The following is a 20,969-nucleotide window of genomic DNA, read 5'->3' as shown; positions in this document are numbered from 1 at the left end:
GCTCAAAGAATCAAAGGACAGAATAGGACAGATAATGCAAGACAAGTCCGGGCAGTCACCAGAAGTCAACACTCGCTTGTAAATAATAATAACAACAACAACAACAATAATAATAATAATACAAGCCTTAGCCACAAACTACATGAAAGCAAAAATTCAACATGTTACCACCAACAGCAAATGTCACCTCTGTAATGAGAAAGACGAGACAGTCGACCACTTGATCAGTGGGTGCTGCAAAATTTCACAAACTGACTACCTACAACACCATGACTGCTAAGATCATTCACTGGAAATTGTGCCAAAAGTTTGGATCTGAGTACAGCAAAAACCACTGGGACCATCAGGTTGAGAAGGTTTTAGAGAATGAGAAAGTCAAGATCTTGTGGGACTTCAGAATCCAGACTGATAGGCACTTGGCCCACAACACACTTGACATAACAATAGTTGAAAAGAAAAAAGTATGGTTCATTGCCATTGCAATACCTGGAGATGCACGAATTGAAGATAAACAGCAAGAAAAAATCACAAAGTACTGGGACTTGCAAATTGAAGTTGAGCGAATGTGAAAAAAGAAATCATGTGTTGTCCCGATTGTAATTGGAGCCCTTGGAGCAATGCCCAAAGGGCTACCTCGCTATTTGGAAATTTTAAATTTATCAGACTTGAACATTCTGATTCTACAAAAAAACACCCTACTTGGAACAGCTTATATCCTCCGACGCTACCTTAACAGTTCCTAGGTCCTTGGTTAGGATTAGAGCTGTTGAGCTACCAACCAGCCCCAAAGGCTGTGGATCTCACCAAAGATTAACATAATAATAATAATAATAATAATAATAATAATAATAATAATAACAACAACAACAACAACAACAACAACAATAATAATCTAGACGTCATCAGCATTGACAAAATCACAACCAGTCACTTGCAAAAGGCAGCTTTAGTTGGACAAGCTTAGATCCTATGATGATACTTTTAACATACGCGAACAGAAACATCTACCCATCCCAGGTCCTTGGGAAGTAGTTGACAGGTGGATAAAAATGCCAAATCCGGTATAAACATTTGGCATACTGTTTAACCAAACACAATAATAATGATAATGATAATAATTCCAAAATCAAGTTTTTCATAAATCCTGTATTAATTATATTCATTAGATACCAGATCAGTCACTTGGAGTATTTACTACTTCATTCTGAAAGCTGATGTGTGTTTCTATCTTACAAATTCCAAACACACCTGCCTAAAGAAGTAGAAATGCATCTGGATTTCTTTGCTGATGACCTGCAAAAGTTAATTACCACCAGCATCTGCTGTTGAGATACCCCTAAGTCAGCATCCAGGAAAGTCATGAATATTATATACACTAAGAACTAGGAATGACTGCACTATACAACTGCTATTTTATAAATGCTGCACTATTTTCCTAAAGATACAAAAATATAGGAATATTTTTAAAACTTAAAAAATATTTGTTTTGCAGTTGACATAGAAAAATAATCTCAGTGTCACCTGAAACGCGTTTACTCAGCAGTATGATCCAATGAAATCTATGCGATTGCACCTTAGTAAAGGACTGCAGCTTCTTTACAGTAAGCTGATGGAGCATCTAAGTATCCCTTGAGTACCCTAATACTGCGCTTATAATACTCTTGCCCTAAGCACTTCTTCCCCCTCTAGAGTATTAGTTCTAATACAGAGTGGCAGAATCATAAGTGTATCTGGCTTATTCCGCTTCATTTCTTTCTTTCTCCATGTAAACACTTTGTAAGGTGGAGATATTTTTAGAAGAGATCAGTTATTGGTGCATTCATGAATTTGGATTCCAGTTCTAAGAACTCTACCAGAGAATAAATGCCTTAAAACAGTGGAACATTTTTTCTATGTAAAATAAAACATTACGTAGTAAACTAACAAATGTATATTTCACTTTCAGCATTCATTAAAAGTTAACTCTGTCCAAAACAAAGATGTTACCAAGATTTCAGCACTTAATGAAAAGCTTCAGTGTGGGATTTAAGAATGGGGAAATTATTAAAACTTGAAAAGAAAAGAAAAAGAAAAGTAAGTCAGAATAGAAACTAATGGAAAGAAAGCAGAAAATTCAAGGCAAATGATTTTAAGTAACAAATATTGTCTTCAGAAAAACAATCCAATCTGCTGTAAAATTTCTATCCCAGCAGTTTTTTTTAATGTAAAATATTCTTCTCTCAGGCTAAATGTGATAACCAATGATTCCTTTCAATCAATATAATGAAAAAATCCTTACCAGGTCATTGTTTTGCCTTAAAATGTTAATAATAAAGCATGTTGTTATTATTTTAAGTAATTAGTATGGGAAAAATAGAAACCAAATGCCAGGTTCAAATTTTCTTTTAACGTTCTGGGCTATATACACAACAAGAATTCATTTCAGAGATATTAACCAACTCACTTCTTTACATTAGAATTTCTTCCTGAACTATTATGTCAGACAGAGAGAACAGTTATTGCCTACTATAGTGGTCCAAGAGTATCCAGACCACTTACAGCGTTATTCAATGACTCTGTTTAGATTTTGTTTTCGAATCCCAGAACTGGAAAAAAAAATGTTCTCCTAGATTTCCAAAGAAGCCCAAAACACAAGCAATAGATCATCCAGCCTTTCTGACTTGGATTTCTTCTTATCACAAAAGTATGATTTTACTATACTCCTTCAGAAACCACAATGATCAACAAAAAGCAATGGGCATTAATAATGAATCTCCTTTCTCTATTGAGCAGAATCAAATAGTTCCATCTGATCAAGTTTCTAAATTTCACAGCTGCAATTATTTTTCATGTTTTATTTTTCATACTGATGACATACCGATGAGGCTAACATTAACGTGGCTTCTTTTAACCCTACCAACGGAATCTTGGTGATAAATATATCACCAAACATGCATATTTGGTGATATATTTATATACCAAAGTAGTCATCTTTATTTAATCTATTTACCAGCAGCCATTATCTTAGAACTACAGAAACTTCTTCTTAGCTAGAACTGGAACTTAATGACAAAGCAAATAAAAACTGGGAAATTTCACTTTAAGGAATATTATATGCATAGCCATATACAGTGTAACATTCAATCATATATTCATCATGCATCTAGGTAACAGACATATACACAGATACACACACCTATGCAGAATTCATATATTACATAATTACTGTACTGCAGGGAAGCACTATCATTGCAATTGAACTAATTTCACGCACTACATCTTTCTTGACCTGTAAGACAAATTGGAGGCTCATTTATTTTGTATCCTTACTTATTAATCCTACTTGGCCAAAGATTTTGGTTTCCACTTTATTTTCCTTATTAAAGTAAAAAAAAAACATTTCTATGCTGTCTTAAAAATTACAGAAAATAATCCACTCTATGTATATAAAGGTCAAATTAATAAAAGAACATAGATGTGCTTAATGTTATATTCCTTAAGGGTAAGATCTTGTACTTTGTGAACTTATACTGTGAAGGTGATTGTTCATAATCTTCTTTAGTTATTTAAAATATTCCTATATCATAATGCATAATGCAAACAGGTGGGGAAAGGTCTTCCTGAACCCAAAAGAGTAAAATGTAAGCATCAATAGCCTAAGCCTAAACAAAAGCTGATTTTAAGAACTAAACCACCCCCTGATTAGGGACAGAACACAATCAGAATTCAGCAATGTATAGAATTTTGCCTTTCACTTCCAGCACCTTAATGGACTGAGGACTGACTGACATTTATGTACACACACACACACACACACACACACACACAAACACACACACTCCTACCTACCTCACTAGTGGAAAACCAAATACAGTAAACCAAAAAGACAGTTTTTAGTTGTGTTATGCCATGCCCATTTTTAATAATGCAAAAGAAGAAATACAGGTCCTTTTTAACTTTACAAATTGCTATTATAATTAAACATACAGTGTTTATGTATAAAAATATCAACTATTAAAGAAAATTACAGGAACAACTTTATAATCATTGGGTAACTGAACTAAGTGGCCCACATTCATTATAGAGGTTTCTCTTGACAGATGACGCATATGTACAGAAAGAAAAATGATCTTGTACAAATATTATATATTTGTAACATCCGATGAATTATTATTCACATACCTATGGTTATAGTTATGGTCTTCTATACTGTATAAGCATGTAAACATAAGTTGAAATAAGATCCAGAAAGGGAATTTTAGAAATATATACTCTCTGTTACCATTTTGCATTTCAAAATTATCTTAAAGATTAACACTTCTGAGTCTTATTTAATAGCACTTATTTCTCTTTAAAAACTGCAAAGTCCATTATTTCATAGCTGAAATAATACACTCCTCATTCTGGATCAGATCCAGTTTTGTTTCCTTTCCTTTTTAATTGCAAACTAAAGCATAACACTCTTAGCTACTTTATATTACTGTAATCCTCTCAGTGTACAAAGTCATTAAGAAGAATCAGGTAAGGGGCTTTGTTTATTTTCCTGAACTGTTATCTACTTGCATTCAACAAACAAAATGTTTAAAGGAAAAACACAATGTCAGTGCCTATAAATAGTAAGCATCTTTATAAAGGCAAGCGGGCTTCACTTTTTTCCTAGTTTCTATGCTAGTAAATATTTCTAACAAAATATTAAAAGTATCAAATGCATTCTTACATTAAGCCACCATTCATAAAATGTAAGCAAAAATTTAATGATGCTTTTTTTTCAGGAAGGCACTTAGCAAAAAAAAAAACATGAAAACAAAAACCTGAAACATTTTTTATTGGCAAACAAATAGAATGAACACTAAAATACAATGAACAAACAAAAAGAAAAGATAGATGCAGTCTTTTCCAGGAAATGAGAGGTGTCAAAAGAAAACAAGAGAAAATGCTGATTATTTTTAGTGAAACTGTGGTTTTCTTAACCACTACTAAGGTGTAGCTGTTGAAATTATGCCATATAAGTCCACCTAGCTGATACCGCTGGTGTTTTTAAATTGTTCATGTTTTTTCAGGTGAAGGCACAAAGTGGGAATGGCTTAGGAAATCATTAGTTTAAAGAGAAGAAGCAGGCATGAGAAAGAATCACAACGACAAGAGCAGACCGGGATGGCAAGCGAACTCAACCCGCTTTCCAAAGTTCAGCATAAGATTCAAGACTTTGGTCAACAATCTCACGCCAGAGCCGCGCCGCTCCTCTGCCCATCACACGAAGGGAGAAGCCACCAGCAGCCAAAGTGTCAAACTGACATCGTTTCCAGCTTGGATTAACTCTAACCGCCGCTGCCTAGGCTGCTCTATGCCCGGAAGATCTGGAGAACGTCAAATAATCTACGCACCTTTACTTGAAAACAACAACTAAAAAGTATGCAAAAGTCTTTATAAGGAGAGAAAAAGTTCAGCTTTTTGAAAGCAGAGGGGGAGATCTGGCCGTTTAAAATCAATTTTGCACGCTCCAGAAAGAAAGAAAGTGGCGCGCGCTGAGCAAACTGCTTCGCAAGTCTTTTTCTCTCTCTCGCTTTCTCTCTTTCTTTCTTTCTTTCCTTCCTTCTTTCCTTTCTTTCATTTCCTTTATTTCTCCCCGTAAGCGCTATACCCTACAGTTTAGGAGACCCTATTCTATATAAGAGAAAATTACATTCTTCTGGCATTTGTAGACGGACCACTCGCGGCGTCGCCTGCACTTTCAGGAGATCGGGGAGCCACCCCTTTGCAATGCAGAAGAGAGGGAAAAGTTTGGGCGCGCGTATAAAACACTCACTCTCTCTCTCACACACACACACACTTACACGCACAACACGTAACACACACCCACCCCGCCGCCGTCCCCTTTGCAACTCCAACTCCATCTAGGACGCCTCTGGACCCGAAGCCTCTGCTGTCATTTCCATCAGAAGCAAAAAAGAAAAAGAAAAAAGAAAGAAAAAAAGAAGAAGAAGTGAGACATTCCGGCGAAAGAAGTAAAGCAAGGAGGGCACCTACTGGTTATGGTAGCTGAGAGGATCTGAGATGCAAAGTTCGGAAATGTCCATCAGTTCTGTCTTAGCATTCCCAGTTGGCAGAGAGAAAGAGAGAGAAAGAGGGAGAAAGAAACGTCTAGGTCGCGCCGAAGAGAAAGGGGGCGAAGGGGAAGGAAGGCAGGTGGACTGCGAGACAAGGGAAATAAAGGCTAGAAGCGGGACAGCGGAGGGGGGGAAAACAAAAAAACAAAAGCGTCAGAGGGGCGGGGGAGACGGACCAGGAGAAGCGGGGAGAGCGCAGGAAAGACGGAGAAGGAGAGAGAGAGGAAAGACAGAAAAGCATTCAGGCTCATCCACACGCGGCTCGTCCTCCAATCACACTGAAGAGAGCCGGCAGCCGGGCGAGCGGCGAAACAGCGGCTGTAGAGATTTAGACGCCACTAACCCCCTACTGTAGCTTTAAGACGGGGAGATTGATGAATATGGCACCGCCGCTATTGGCTCCCTCTCGGGGGGTTGGACTTAAAGTGACAGAGCGGCGGCGGCCGCGCGCGGAGAAAGGGGGGGAGGGAGGTTGCAGGGGGCAAAGCGCGGGGAATCGCTAACCTCGCCGCACGTGGCCGGGAGGCCGCCTGCCTCAGCCCCGGTCCCGCCGCTTGGGGGGGGGGGTGTCACGTGCGGCGCCCGCTGCTCCAGCCTCTTTTATACACACGCACACACACACACACGCGGGGGAGCCTTTCGTTGGGGACGCGGCTGGAGTGGGGAGTCGAAGCGCGAGGCGGCCCGAACCCTCGTGGGCTGCGGGTGGCGGGCTGAGCGCGAGCCCGCCGATTTCGAAGCCACTGCTAGGGGAAGCGGAGGAGGAGGAAGAGACGCTTCTCGCGGTGGCGCCCGGTGTTCTCCGCGTCCGGCCGGTTTGCCGCGCCGAGCGAACGGGAAAGCGAGCGGATGAGAAGAGAGGGAATAATTGGAAGCATGTAAACCCCGAGGAGCTGCGTCCGGAGCCTTTTTCCCTTGAGCAGGGCAGCGCGGAGCTTGACCCGCCTGCGATTAGAGGCTGATGGAAAGCGAGGCGTTGAACTCCTAAACTCCCGTTGTATAGTGGTTGGGTGTATAGTGGTTGGGTGTTGGGAGGGGGGAGCGGTCACTATTGCTTGCGATTAAATAAGATCAATCTTATTTGCAACTTTTGAAAAGAATCGGGTTTCCGTCCTCGCGTAAATTAGCGGGAGATCGTCTCAAAAGCTGCCTGTTGGTTAACCGGCCCTCTCGCTTTATGAAAGCCCGTCTCGGGACACGGAGGTCAGGATAACTTTTTTTTTTTAATTACTGCTTTTCGGAAGCAAGTTGTACCTAGGTTTTTTTAATGCATGAATTAATAAAAACCCGCTTTATTTTGTTCCGTTATATACGAACGCAGAGTTCTGTAAGGGATTGGCCGAAAAAAAAAAAGTTTCCACTCCCAAGATGGGAAAGAATGGTTGTGTGTTAAAAGAGGTGCTACACTAGTGTTGGCATGGGTTGTTATTTTTATCAGCCTGCAGGATGGAGGCCTCTTGGCTGAAGGTTATGGGAATGGAGTTTAAGCACATTGGTCCATAATGGGTTGGGATCAGGTGAGTGGCCCAAAATCACCCTGCGGATTTCTCTCCTTTAAAAAAATATATCCCAGCACTTCCTATGTATGTATCACATCCCAAAATTACAAACCCCCAAGTGAACACCTTCCTAGTTAAACTCTGTCCCTCAAAAGCCAAGAAAGGCCAGAGGGATAGGGATGGGTCTTGCTCTCATTCAATATTGGCATACAAAAATAAATCACATAGAAAACTGATGGCAGAAAAAGATGCAGTAATCTTTAGGGTCTGCCTTTAAGTTTTTTGTTTTTTAACTAGGTAACATCACTAGCCAATGTGTACCAATGATTGCAAGAAAACAACCCAACTTAAAGAGTACCAGTGTGTGTGTGTGTGTGTGTGTGTGTGTGTGTGTGTGTGTGCGTGTGTGTGTTGCTGAGGAAATAAAGAGACCATGAAATTGAATCTTACAAGACTCTGGATCCAGCAGGCATTTTAAACATGCTAAATGTTAGCTGGATCATAAACATGAGCTGCATTCCCAAGGACATTTAGTTTCAACATAAAGGGGAGATGGGAGCTTGCTGTGCACCATATCAGACTATTGGTATCTTTTAGTGCACCAAATGGCAGTCTCTAGTATTGCTCTCTTAAGTAGAAGCTTTTCCCAGCCTTTGGTGTAAATGGTTGGGATTGAACCTTAGACCTTCTCCCTGTAAAACATATTCTCTGATGGTGCTCTGCCCCTTCTTGTTAAGAATTCATGCACTGAACTGTGATATCAAATGTAGTACTTATAAGACTACAGCTGCACTGGACTTAATTTTATTATAAAGCTTAATGACAACATTTGCTTTTTGGCATGAAGCAGATCACATATGTAAAAACACCATTAGCAAGTGTCTAAAAAATTGCTTGAGAGCAACCTAGGAACTAGCAGCAAACACTGATTTGTCAATCCAGCTTTGGCTCATTAAGTGATCTTAAGCAAGGTAAGCATTAAACATTTTCCATGTTCATCTAAAGAAGTATTTATGAAAATCATAAGTATGAAGTACTGTATCATAAATGTAGCTGATCACCTGCCCAGAGTCACAGAAAATCAGACTTGGAGAAATGAATGGGCATACAAATGTGCCTATTTAACAAGAATGTCATTTTCTGGCAAAGCATCAAGCAACCAATACTGCAGAGGATGAGGAGCAAGTGGAACTTTATCCATGCTATTCTGAGAAGTTCACTACAAATTAAGGAAAGCAAAATCATTCTATAATTTCTATACAGAGGAATAGGCAAAAATGAACAAAACAATAGATCATCAAGACAACCTGAAGTCAGTAAGATTTTATAGCTGTAAGGTATCTTAACCTAAAATTGCACATTATATCATGCAAAAGGTATTGTGTGAATACAGTTGACACCATTCCTTTCTTTATTATTTTAGTTAACTAAAAAAGGAATGGCAAAAGCAAAAGAAATGCAAGAAGAAATTCTAAAATATTGTTTCTTAAACTTTATATACTTAAAGACCAGGCTGAAAAACATCATAGTGAAAGAAGCTGAGGGGGGGGGATTTGGGGGGAAGATAAAGAGAGGGTTTTTGTTTTGTTTTTAAAGGTTGCACCATAGTATGAAAGCTGGCACTGAAAATTGGAACACACTTCTAGCGTAAATATTAGAAATACTCTCTATTAAAATAAGATCCACCTTAAACAAATCTGAAGATAGCTTGCAGAAATATAAAAACCACAAAACAAAATTCATTTCACACTGAAAGACTAAATTGTCAACAAATCTAAAGTACAACTTGCATGCAGCAAAAGTGCAAAAATAAGGATTTAAGAGCTTGGCATATTGTTGACTATGAAAACATACTCTATGATGTCAAGCTCAGAAAATAGCCAGATTGCCACAGAGAAAGGCAGAAATAGCCAGGAGTAGCTTACTGTATTGCATATAGATTTCACTTTAGCTAATGAAGACTGATATACCTAAAAGCTACAGTGCTCAGATTAATAAAATCACTTTTAAAATATAAGAGATGTTATGATGCTTTATATAACGTAATGGCCTTTTAAAGAAGCAAGATTTTATTAATTGATGTTCCATATAATGCAATTATTTGTTGACTTCGCATGATGTAAATCTAATAGGTCATTCAGTTAAAATATATGAATGCATAACAGGCATTATATGCATATAATACATTGTGCATCAGTGGAACTTGATGTTCCTGGAAATCATTTGAAAGGGGATAGATACTATATGTTGTAAGAGTACATGAGACCAATTCAATAGCCTTTGCCATCACATTGCAACAAATGCAGCATCTTTCGCTCTTAATTATTTATACTTTTGGTTTGAGGTCAATGAAATTAAGCTATTATTTGAAAAAGATATGAGAGGCACATAGCCTATATGCATCTAATATATGACCAAAGAAAATCATTATGCCCAAATTGGCTCCATGTTATGATATCCAGGTGTTCGTGAATTATTTGATACATTATCAGTCAGGAACAATACAAAAATAGCAAAACTGATAAGCAATTTATTTGCAATAGTCACGTATAGGAAAAGCATCTTTCATACTTTTGGAGTGATCATATTCAGGCAACGTTGTCCTAAATGCAATGCATCAGATTCCAGAACTGCAAAGAATAAAACTGTGCAGTGATTTTGTGGTAAACAGATATTAGAGAAAAAGCTAAACATACTGTGATACTCAAAAGTCAATGCCCCCAGAAATTAATTTATGTTCAAACATTTTTTCTAAGTCTGTTAAAACACTGTTTTTAAAAATACAGCCTTTAAAATTGTCCTACTTGTTTTGGTATCTTCTTATATTTATATATATAAATAATATTGATTTTTATAGTTCCTGTGTTTTATTTATCATCTGCTTTTAGTTTCTATTATTAACAAACAGTGCTGTAGTACTAATGAGAGCAGCCAATGCTACTAGGGAATTCTGGAAATGAAGTCTACAACAACTGCTCTAGAGACATAACCTGAAACTGATAAAGAAGTATGGGAATTCTGTCATGAAGCATCACTAATTAAGGATATGCAAAGGAAGTGTGCACAGTTTCCCTTTCTAAATGTGAATTTAGACAGAGAAGCCTCAAAACCACAAATTCCCAAGAAACTCAACTTTGTCTCTCAGGGAGGAATGTTTCCTATCCTGATCCATTCCAAGACTGTTGGCTTGCCATTCTCAGATCCCATAATATATCTGAATGGCAATCCGTTAACAGGATTCACCATTGAACAATTGCAGGGATAGAGAGAAAAGTCACACTTTGTGTAAATGTGGCCCCATTATTTACATATTCTGAAGTGCTTAGCTGAACCTCCAAGAACAAATACTGATTTTTAAGGGAGGTGCTGGCTTTCAGTAGCAGAAGTTTTTAATTTATCAGGGCCTGGTAGAGTAAACCACCTGATTGGCTGGCACTGATTTCATGTGGTCTAATTAACTGATAACAGAAATACAATGAAGGTTTGTGCTCAGATAATAGACTTCTGCTGACAGAAAAATACCCAGGTAAAAAAGAAAAGGATTTTTGAAAAGAGCTCAATAGAACTATTACTAGTAGAAAATTAATTTTGCTTTATAGTAAGTGTAAAAGGAAAAACTTTCCCTTTTTCTGGACTTGCTTCTTCAGCCTCTAAGAGGCCACTAGTCTGAACTGTCTCTTATTTTTCACGAACTTCCCAAAATTCATACGTAAGAAGAATGGCTCATGAAGGCACTGGAAAAAGCTCTTAAGTAGGTGAAGATGGGCTTATTCTAAGCTATATAGATCTGTTAGCACAAGAGCCTCAAAATGAGTGTTATCTATGAAAAATACATTTTAATGTCATGACAAAAATAACTCCGTTTAGTGATACAATCCTATACATATTTGTTCAGAAATCAATTCCAGATAAATAGATAAAAGCATTTCTCCTACATATAGTTCTTGGATATGTTGGCACAAAATAGTAACCTATATATACTGTAGTTCATACTTAGAAGTTTACAGCATGATTATTGCAGTCTGTAATGCAAATTATTGTGTTATCAAACAATTTATGTGTGTGAAATAACTATTTCAAGTCAAAAATGTTGAGGCAGAGTTATATATATTACATCCCCAAAACCAAATGGACACAGTTAACACCTTTGGTTGAACATTGCTAGATTATATACCAAAGTATATAAGATGCAGAATTGATCCAACCAATAATTTCCCACATTGGGAAGTATTCTAAATCTGGGATGGGGAAGATTTTGGCAACCTGACTGATAGCAATAGCACTTAGACTTATATACCACTTCACAGTGCTTTACATCCCTGTCTAAGCAGTTTACAGAGTCAAAGTATTGCCCCCAACAAGCTGGGTCCTCATTTTACTGACCCCGGAAGGATGGAAACCTGAGTCAACCTTTAGGCAGTGAGATTCGAACTGCTGAACTGCTGATAAAAAATGAAGTCCAATGACATCTTGAAGACTGCTGATTGTGCATCTCTACTTCTTAAATAAATACTTTTATAACACTCTGTCTTTGACTTCGGAAAACATAACAATAACTTCCACGTTTCTGTACTACCCTGCAAAAATGTAAGTGTAAAGTAACTAAAATGTAATTTCCTGTTTGTAGGAAAACCTGCCTCATCCAGTTTAGCAGATTAAATTACCAAAAGTAATTTCATTTCTTCCTGTAGATCTCAGTCCATACTTGCTGGCTTGTTCTTTTTTGTGAATTCAAGTGTCCAAAACAAACTCTGCTTTAAAAAAGAAAAAAAAACTGGAAGTACTGTAAGTGAAGAAAATAAGCACAGAAAGTCAAGTGTTAATATAGATGTTGAAGAAAGTTGATTTTAAGCTCTTTTTTTAATTAATTGATCATAGTAAATAATCAGTGTTTTCAGCCGTACTGTCAAAATGCAAAAACCATAAGCTCACATTTTGGGACTTTACTCTAGCGCATCCCTGCATGTGTCAAAGACACTGTTTGAAAGTCACAGCAATTTGAGCAGTTTGGTTAATAGCACCTCTTCTCATCCTCTATCTGTTGTCAAGCTTTGCAGTCAGGAAGAAAGGACTACAGAGGAGTACAAGATTCCTCAGAATAAACCTAAGGAAACAGATCACAAAAAAGGGAAGGTGTACACTGGCTCTATACTCCCACTGTCAGCACAAGGGAAAGTGGGGGCAATATCCCCAATACTTTCTGGCTTTTCCCAATCTCTTCCCAAATTGGAATGCTAAAAGTTTTCCATCCTCCCTCCCAAGAATTGTCTCTCCTCTCTTAGGAAGATTTTCCAAGCAACTTTAGACCCTTATGAAGAAGTTCTGTCAGTCAAGTATGCAATGTTAAGGCATGCAGCACCTTGTTGGGTTAATGTGGTGCTTGCACTCTTCTGCCCCTGGTGAGATGCATAAGCCTTCAAACTGAAGACACACAACTGTACAATGTAAAGCTTACAAACAAACTTCTTATGTCTGCAATTTGATCATTCCTCTCTGATCTTTATTGAAGGTCCAATTTGGTGGGCTCCTTCCAAAGTGGGCACACTTTAGAACATTTATAAATTTATTTTCTGTTTACATTTATATTGAAAGACATGGTAGAAATCATTTAAATTATCTGAATTCTTAAGATTAGGAATGAAAAATCTGTAGCCCTTCTAAAGTTGGATTAAGTACAAGTTTGTTAACAGGACTGAGCCCAATCAGATTCATTGCACAAAATATCTGAGGAAAGCTGCACTCTATTCCCTGGCTTTAAAATATAGATGAACTTTGATCACACACTTCAGCTACCATCTTGACTTTTTGACACACAGAAAGACATCCCGTGTAGATGTTTCTGAGACCAAAGGTGGACTGAAATATCAGATGAGCCTTGCCGAGCTTACTTTAAAGCAATGATTCTCATCCTTGGCAACTTTAAGATGTGCATGCTTCAACTCCCAGAATTCCCCAGCCAACATGAACTGAAGTTCACATATCTTAAAGTTGTCAAGGTTGAGAAGCACTTCCTTAAAGCATACAACTATTGTTCTGGTTCTCAAGGGAGTTTTCTCCTAACTGCAGTTCCCAATTCCTATTAATGCACATCCCAATACCCTTCTGTTTTTATTTCCCAGTCTTTCTCCAACCAATCTAGTTTGTTGATATTTATGTTATTCATTGCCCCATTTGTAGAAAGTGCTTCCACCTTACAATGCCTGGAGCTGTGGTACCATTGCAATAGTTCACTCTTCTTATTGCAAGATAACTTTTACAAAGATCAGTTCAGAAGCTGCAAACTCATAGTTTAGTTTGTTCAGCTTTTGATTTATATTTTTGTTGCCTCAGGACATTTCCCCATGGAGGTGGGGAAACTGGCCATTTAGAATTACAATTGCTAGCAACCTGAACCAAAATGACTATCAGTACAGAATGCCAAAGTTGTGGTTTAACAAGAACTGGAAGGCCACAAGTTCCCCATCCAAGTCTAGAAATAAATGCGTAGTTTGATGGAACGTTGGAAAATATTATTTATAGAGGTATATTCATAGTGTCCAATGCATTTCAGAAGTTCACTCTATGCCAAAGGAAAGATAGAAAAATCTGCTCTTCCTGAGACTAGACCCATTCACACATGGCATTTCTGCTAGGTTGGCAGAAGCTGGGACAGGTAGCGGGAGCTCACTCCATTACGCGGCACTAGGGATTCGAAACCAAACTGCCAACCTTTCTGATCGACAAGCTCAGCATCTTATCTGCTGAGCCACCATGTCCCTCTAAAAAGTAAAAAGATAAAACCCCTTTATAGCAATAGCAATAGCAGTTAGACTTATATACCGCTTCATAGGGCTTTCAGCCCTCTCTAAGCGGTTTACAGAGTCAGCATATTGCCCCCACCAATCCGGGTTCCTCATTTACCCACCTCGGAAGGATGAAAGGCTGAGTCAACCCTGAGCCAGTGAGATTTGAACAGCCAAACTGCAGAACTGCAGTCAGCTGAAATAGCCTGCAGGGCTGCATTTAACCACTGCGCCACCTCGGCGCTCTTTAATTTGAACGTAACTCCTGATGACTAAATAAATAAGTGTGCAGGTGGGTGGGTGGGTGGCTTTTTTTGGGGGGGGGCAATACGAATGGGGTTGGCCAATGTCTTCTCCAACTTCCCAGTGTAACCTATGCTATCCTGGTGGTTTCCCATTCAACAACTAACCAAGTCCATCTCTGCTTAGCTTTTTTTCAAGATCTGCCAAGGTCAGCCAGGTGTTTCTGCCACTTGAACAGGACTTAAAAGGCAGCAGCCTATAGTAGAAACTTTGCCAGGCTGAAGTTTTTTTTTTAAAAAAAACCTCACTAGAGAGATAAAGTGAAACTCTAAACCCCAAACAAATTCTCGGCTTTCTATAAATGAGCATGAAGGCCCCCCCCCAAATGTAAAACCCTGATCTTGTGCCATGATATGCAACCAGACTGAAGTACCTGTCATCATAAAGCTCCAATTTCCAGCTGATGCATAGGTAAGATAACCATTTAATATAATAAATGGGCAGCCTTAGCTACTTCTGGGTGTGACCTTGCCAAAAGAAAGCAGAGGGAGGACAGGAAACATAGAGAATGGCAGGGAATATGTTTTATATGCAGAATGTCCCAGTTGAATCCCTTGGCATCTTCAGCTCAATAAAACCAGTAGATAGTGGGCGAAGTAGAGAGATGTTCATGGCCTGTGATTAGAGAGTTACGGCAAGAAGAAACACTGCCAACTGTCTGAAGAAGAGAATCTAAAGCTTCTTAACAAGGAAGGAAATAAACCAATTTTGATTCTGGGATGGGGGAACTCTTATCTACCTGTTCCCCACTTGGACAATTCATACAAGTGTTTGTTGTGAGATTGTTTCATCACAAGGCTATGGAGTAGTTACACACACACAAACACACACACACGTCATGCTATTTGCAGATATCAGTTCATGAAATTGGTTTTATATACCTCTCCTACCCAATGTGATAGATTTATTTCTTACTTTTTAATTCTAAAAATTAATTACTTTTTAATGTTTATATTGCAGTAATGGCCAACTTCCTAATGAGTGACAAGATGACTTGACAGAAATTGCATTTGTTATAATACACATGGGAAGCTGATAACCATGCTACGTCAGTCTGATTTTATTGCTTAATAACAAAATGTAACAAAATAATAACAAGGATGATAAAGGATTGCATTTTCAATGGCCTTCTGCTGACATCTTAAGGCACTCAGGCCTAACCAGGTGCTTTCTAAATGTGTTGAGTCTGCAACTTTTAAACTTCCCAGCCGGTCAATTATTAAATTTGCTGGTTGGGAATTCTAGAATCCCAGATCTAACACATCCGGAGGATACCATATTGGGAAATTTGTTCCACTGAAAGTTCTTAGGGGGCAGGGAAAGATGGAAACACTGCACAATCCTACAAAACAGGTTAAAAATCAACACAATGTAAGTCACATGGAAAATAATTTCCCGTATTTTCCATCAGATAAAATGGGCAAACAATTATGGGACTGAAAGCGGAAGAGTCAAGGAAAAAATAACTTCATTTATACATAATAATCCAAAAGCCAAGAAAGGGCCTAAATTCAAAGCTCCTCTGTGTATATTATAAAATGTAGAAGAATTTGGGGTTTTAACAAAGATCCATGTAAGCATCAACAAAATGTAACAAAATGAGGGCAGAGATTTCATATTTTATTACATAAATATACTGTAGATATATCATATTGTTAGAAGCATAGTTGCATAGTGCAAAAATCCAAACTAAAGAGCCCCTGACAGATAGCTGTCCAGCCTCTACTTATTTACAATTAATGAAGGGGAACTCACCATGTTGCTTGGTATTTGTGTCTGCAGCTAAACTGCTGCGACACTAGGTTTTTCATTATATTTTAGGGGACTCTGTGTTCCTACGACTTAACACCATTCTACCTAAGATAATTGAGAACAAGTCCTGACACTCTTCTGTCTAAGATCACTTCAGCTACTTGAAAAGTGCTATCATCTCACCCTTCAATCATCTTGTCTCAAGGCTAAACAAACCCAATTCCTTCCATTTTTCCTTGTACAGATGTATCTGCTTCATTATCTGTCAATGACACTAGCCAACTTTAGCTGATCTCAGAAAGGCAAAGCTGAGTTAGATTGGGTTAGGATGTCTGATGGGGATCACTAGAAAATTCCAGAGTTGTATGCTGGACTAAGAAGTATAAAGAGAGAGTATAAATTGCAAAAAAAAGTAATAGTAAAGACTTCCAAATTGTGGGGGAAACAATCAAAAACATCTCAAAACACATGAATCAGAGGTGATATTCAATGGGTTCTGACCAGTTCTGGAGAACCAGTAGCGGAAATTTTTAGTAGTTCGGAGAACAGATAAATACCACCTCTGACTGGCCCCGCCCCATCTATTCTCTGCTTCCTGAGTCCCAGCTGATCAGGAGGGAATGGAGATTTTACAGTATCCTTCACCTGCCATGCCCACCAAGCCATGTCCCCAGAACTAGTAGTAATTTTTTTTGAATCCCACCACTGATAATGAATCCACGATCAACAGGAGTTGAGATCTGGTCAGAGGTATTTTTTACATCTTAATACTCTTGTTTTTAGAATAACTTTTTCAAAACTGCTGTTTAATGAATAGCGAACTGATACTACACAGCATTCAAGATCTGCCTAAGGCCTTTATCTGACAAAGCTGGAATTTGGACGCAGATCTTCCGGGATTTCGTTTCTTTATTGGATAGCTTTACTGGATTTATGTTCCTGCTTTAGTTGATTTCTAACGTTTTTTGAGCCACTGCAAAACAGGGAGGTGATCTTTTACAATTATATTAATTTCATTAGGTTTCAAAGTTGGTAATTTAGAATTTACAGAGCTGACCCTTAATGGGGAACAATGAGCCATTGCAGACCTGTTAGGCAACATGTTACACATACAATCAACTACACCGAGGAGTCTATTCTGTTATTACTTACTTGTGTAATCTCCAGCTATGCGGCAAACTGTTGATTTGCTGTTATCTCCATTGACTTGGGACATGGTGGCTCAGTGGCTAAGATGCTGAGCTTGTCGACTGAAACGTTGGCAGTTCGGTGGTTCAAATCCCTAGTGTAATGAGGTGAGCTCCCATTACTTATCCCAGCTTCTGCCAACCTAGCAGTTCAAAAGCATGTAAAAATGCAAGTAGAAAAATAGAGATCACCTTTGGTGGGAAGGTAACAGCGTTCCATGCACCTTCGGTGTTGAGTCATGCCAGCCACATGACAATGGAGATGTCTTCAGACAGCGCTGGCTCTTCGGCTTTGAAACGGAAATGAGCACTGCCCCCTAGAGTCGGGAACGACTAACACATATGTGCGAGGGAAACCTTTACCTTACCCATTCACCTAGCATGGAGATCCACCATCATTTTTACTGCACAAAAGTAATTGATGCCTTCCTACAAATATCTCTTTGCAACAGACTATACCTCATTTTGAGAGGACATGAGACTGTGCTACCTGTGTTTTCCACAATAGCGGCATATTACTGTTGTAAAAAGTTGTTAAACAAACTGGAAACATTACTTAATATTAAAGTGAAATAGACACAGCAACATATACTCTAAGGTCAACTTGAGCCGAGGTGGCGCAGTGGTTAAATGCAGCACTGCAGGCTACTTCAGCTGACTGCAGTTCTGCAGTTCAGCTGTTCAAATCTCACCGGCTCAGGGTTTACTCAGCCTTCCATCCTTCCGAGGTGGGTAAAATGAGGACCCCGATTGTTGTTGGGGGCAATATCCTGACTCTGTAAACCGCTTAGAGAGGGCTGAAAGCCCTATGAAGTGGTATATAAGTCTAACTGCTATTGCTATTGCTAACTCATACAAAAAACATAATGCTGATGAAAACTCTTTTTTATTGAATGTGGCAAGATTCTCTCTCTCTCTCTCTTCCTCCCTCCCTCCCTCCCTCCCTCCGCCCATCCGTCTGTCTGTCTGTCTGTCTGTATACATACATACATACATACATACATACATACATACACACACACACACACACACACACACACACACACACACATGTATATATAAGCTGGTCTTGTTGTATTCGGGTCTTTTCCCGTGTAAGATTGAGATTGTCTTGGCAATGTTTCAGCGAGGTCTCACTCACCATCCTCAGGCTGGTGTTTTCAGCTTGAAAATGCCAGCCTGAGGATGGCCAGTGAGACCTCGACGAAACGTTGCCAAGACAATCTCAATCTTACATGGGAAAAGACCCGAATACAACAAGACCAGCATACCTACACCTATGAAAATCTACAAAAACAAACAAACTATATATATATTTACACAGCTAGCTAAGTAAGGGGAGGAAGTAGCAGTATAACCAACAGTATTATCAAAATTTTAACGTTGTCATTTGCCACCAATGAATTCCATTGTGCATGTCACAACATCTCTATTCTTTTTTTTCAAGTACATGTTTTTGTTTTTGTGCTGTTTCAGTGCTTAGACAACCTTGAAACATTTATTCAGAATTTTTGTTCAATCTTTTTGAAATGAACGTGTGCTGTGCAAGAATGCAGCAATTTCCATTCATTTTTATGGAGCTAACTTCTTAGTGAACTGTAGCCTTTTGTATGGCATCGTAAGATAAGATGAATGTTACCACACATATCATTTAATACAAATTAATTAAAAATCTGGCTAATCACTATTCCTTGTTAGCCAGGCACTACTGGTTTTCTGTCACTGCGTGCCTTTTTTTGCTCCTCCATTAATTTCATCATATTTAGAATCATAGAGCTAGTGATGCCTCATAGCTCATTTAGTCTAATCCTTCACCAAATCAGAACACCTAAAATTGAATTATTGTATTTAGTGTAAAGTTTAATATCATAGTTCCAATTGGATCCTGTGCAATGTCCATTCCTCTTTGTGTTCATGTATATGCAAAGAAATGTTAGGAGCCAGTGCCCATGCATTTGACACTCTACAAAACAGTTGAAGTCACTCTTCCCAGAATGCTGGGTGAAGATTCTTTTCCAGTTGCAGCCTCACTAAATCTGGAGGGCACCAACTGAGGCAGTGGTAGGATTCAAAAAATTTACTACTGGTTATGTGCGAATGGATTTAGGGGTGCAGTTTTGTGGGTGTGGCAGGGGAAAGATACTACAAAATCTCCATTCAGTCCCCACCCCACTAACCTGCTTTCCAGCTCCGTTCTCCTGTTCAGGAGAAGATCACTGGGAGGGGGCGTGGCCAGCCTATTTGTTGATTCTCCAAACTACTCAAAATTTCTGCTATCGTTTCTCGAGAACCTGTCAGAATTGACTGAATACCACGTTTGAACTGAAGACAGGCTCTGTCAAAAGTGCTTATGAACTCCCCGCAGAAATTCGGACCCTCACCTCTCTCCAGGCCTTACGGAAAGCCGTTAAAACCTGGCTGTGCCGGCAGGCCTGGGGTTGATGAGTTCCCCTCCCCTCTCGACTTGTATGGCTGTATGACTCTTGTGTATTTTAATTACATGTATTGTGTTTGTATCCCCTTTTCCCATTTTGAGTTGTTTGCCGCCCTGAGTCCCTCCCGGAGAAGGGCGGCATACAAATAAACTAAATCTTAATCTTAATCTTAATCTTATATTTGAAGATATGTGGCAATTTAGAGTATATAAAAGACAAGGCACACTTGGGTTAGTTCCAAAAGTGTGTTCGCAACAATAAACTGAAAAACAAGAGTTCTTAAAAAGAAGAGTGACAAAAAGACATTCATTTTCAGGTACGGTCAAAAGCTCATTTACAAATAATCCTCTCCAGAACATGAAGACATTGCCTCATGAACATATTTTGTATTTGTAGAAACTGGGCAGTGTTTACAGACACTGTCATGGTATAATCTCTTTAGATCCTGTACAGAAGTTGATCATCTAACACAGGGGTCCCCGAACTTGGCAACTTTAAGACTTTAAGCAGAGGTGGCTGGAGAATTCTGGGAGTTGAAGTCCACAAGTCTTAAAGTTGTTAAGTTTGAAGATCTCTGATCTAACAAATCACATTTCAGAACTCTGCTGCAAAAGAGATAAAGCACAATTTTGCAAAGGGTTCTAGAAGAGGAAGGACACCCCTTCTCAGATGAGCATTCCTGTTTTTATCTCTTGCTCGCTGAAAGCATGCAAGACAACAGATTATGTTACTTTCCTGTCCTAGCTTCTGAGCTGTGGTCCTTTGTCAGCACAAGACATTTTGCAATTTGAATCAGAGCAGCAAATGGGCCCCATATTTCACCATACACATCCAGATCCAGATGCCTAATTCCTAAAATCAGTCAAATTATTTGCATATATTAGGCAAACAATCTAGAAACACATTTTCCCCTTTGAGTGGCAGT

General features: G+C 38.8%; 1 protein-coding gene across 1 annotated transcript in view; it reads right to left on the bottom strand.

The window, feature by feature from the left end:
* ESRRB (estrogen related receptor beta) overlaps positions 1-6,412 on the bottom strand; it is a 104,069-nt gene extending 97,657 nt beyond the window's left edge. Inside the window, exon 1 of the mRNA XM_087724579.1 lies at positions 6,007-6,412. Within this exon, the coding sequence (XP_087580705.1) occupies positions 6,007-6,056 (50 nt within the window). The 5' untranslated portion in view covers positions 6,057-6,412. The remainder of the gene's footprint in view (positions 1-6,006) is intronic.
* Between the last annotated feature and the right edge of the window lie 14,557 nt (positions 6,413-20,969).

The sequence above is a fragment of the Thamnophis sirtalis genome, unplaced genomic scaffold (genome assembly GCF_051295495.1).
Source record: "Thamnophis sirtalis isolate CommonGarterSnake01/CBP01778 unplaced genomic scaffold, rThaSir2_p1.2 scaffold_1, whole genome shotgun sequence".
Taxonomy (NCBI): Eukaryota; Metazoa; Chordata; class Lepidosauria; order Squamata; family Natricidae; genus Thamnophis; species Thamnophis sirtalis.
Note: the sequence above shows the minus strand (reverse complement) of the source record. Positions and strands in the feature narration are given on the sequence as shown.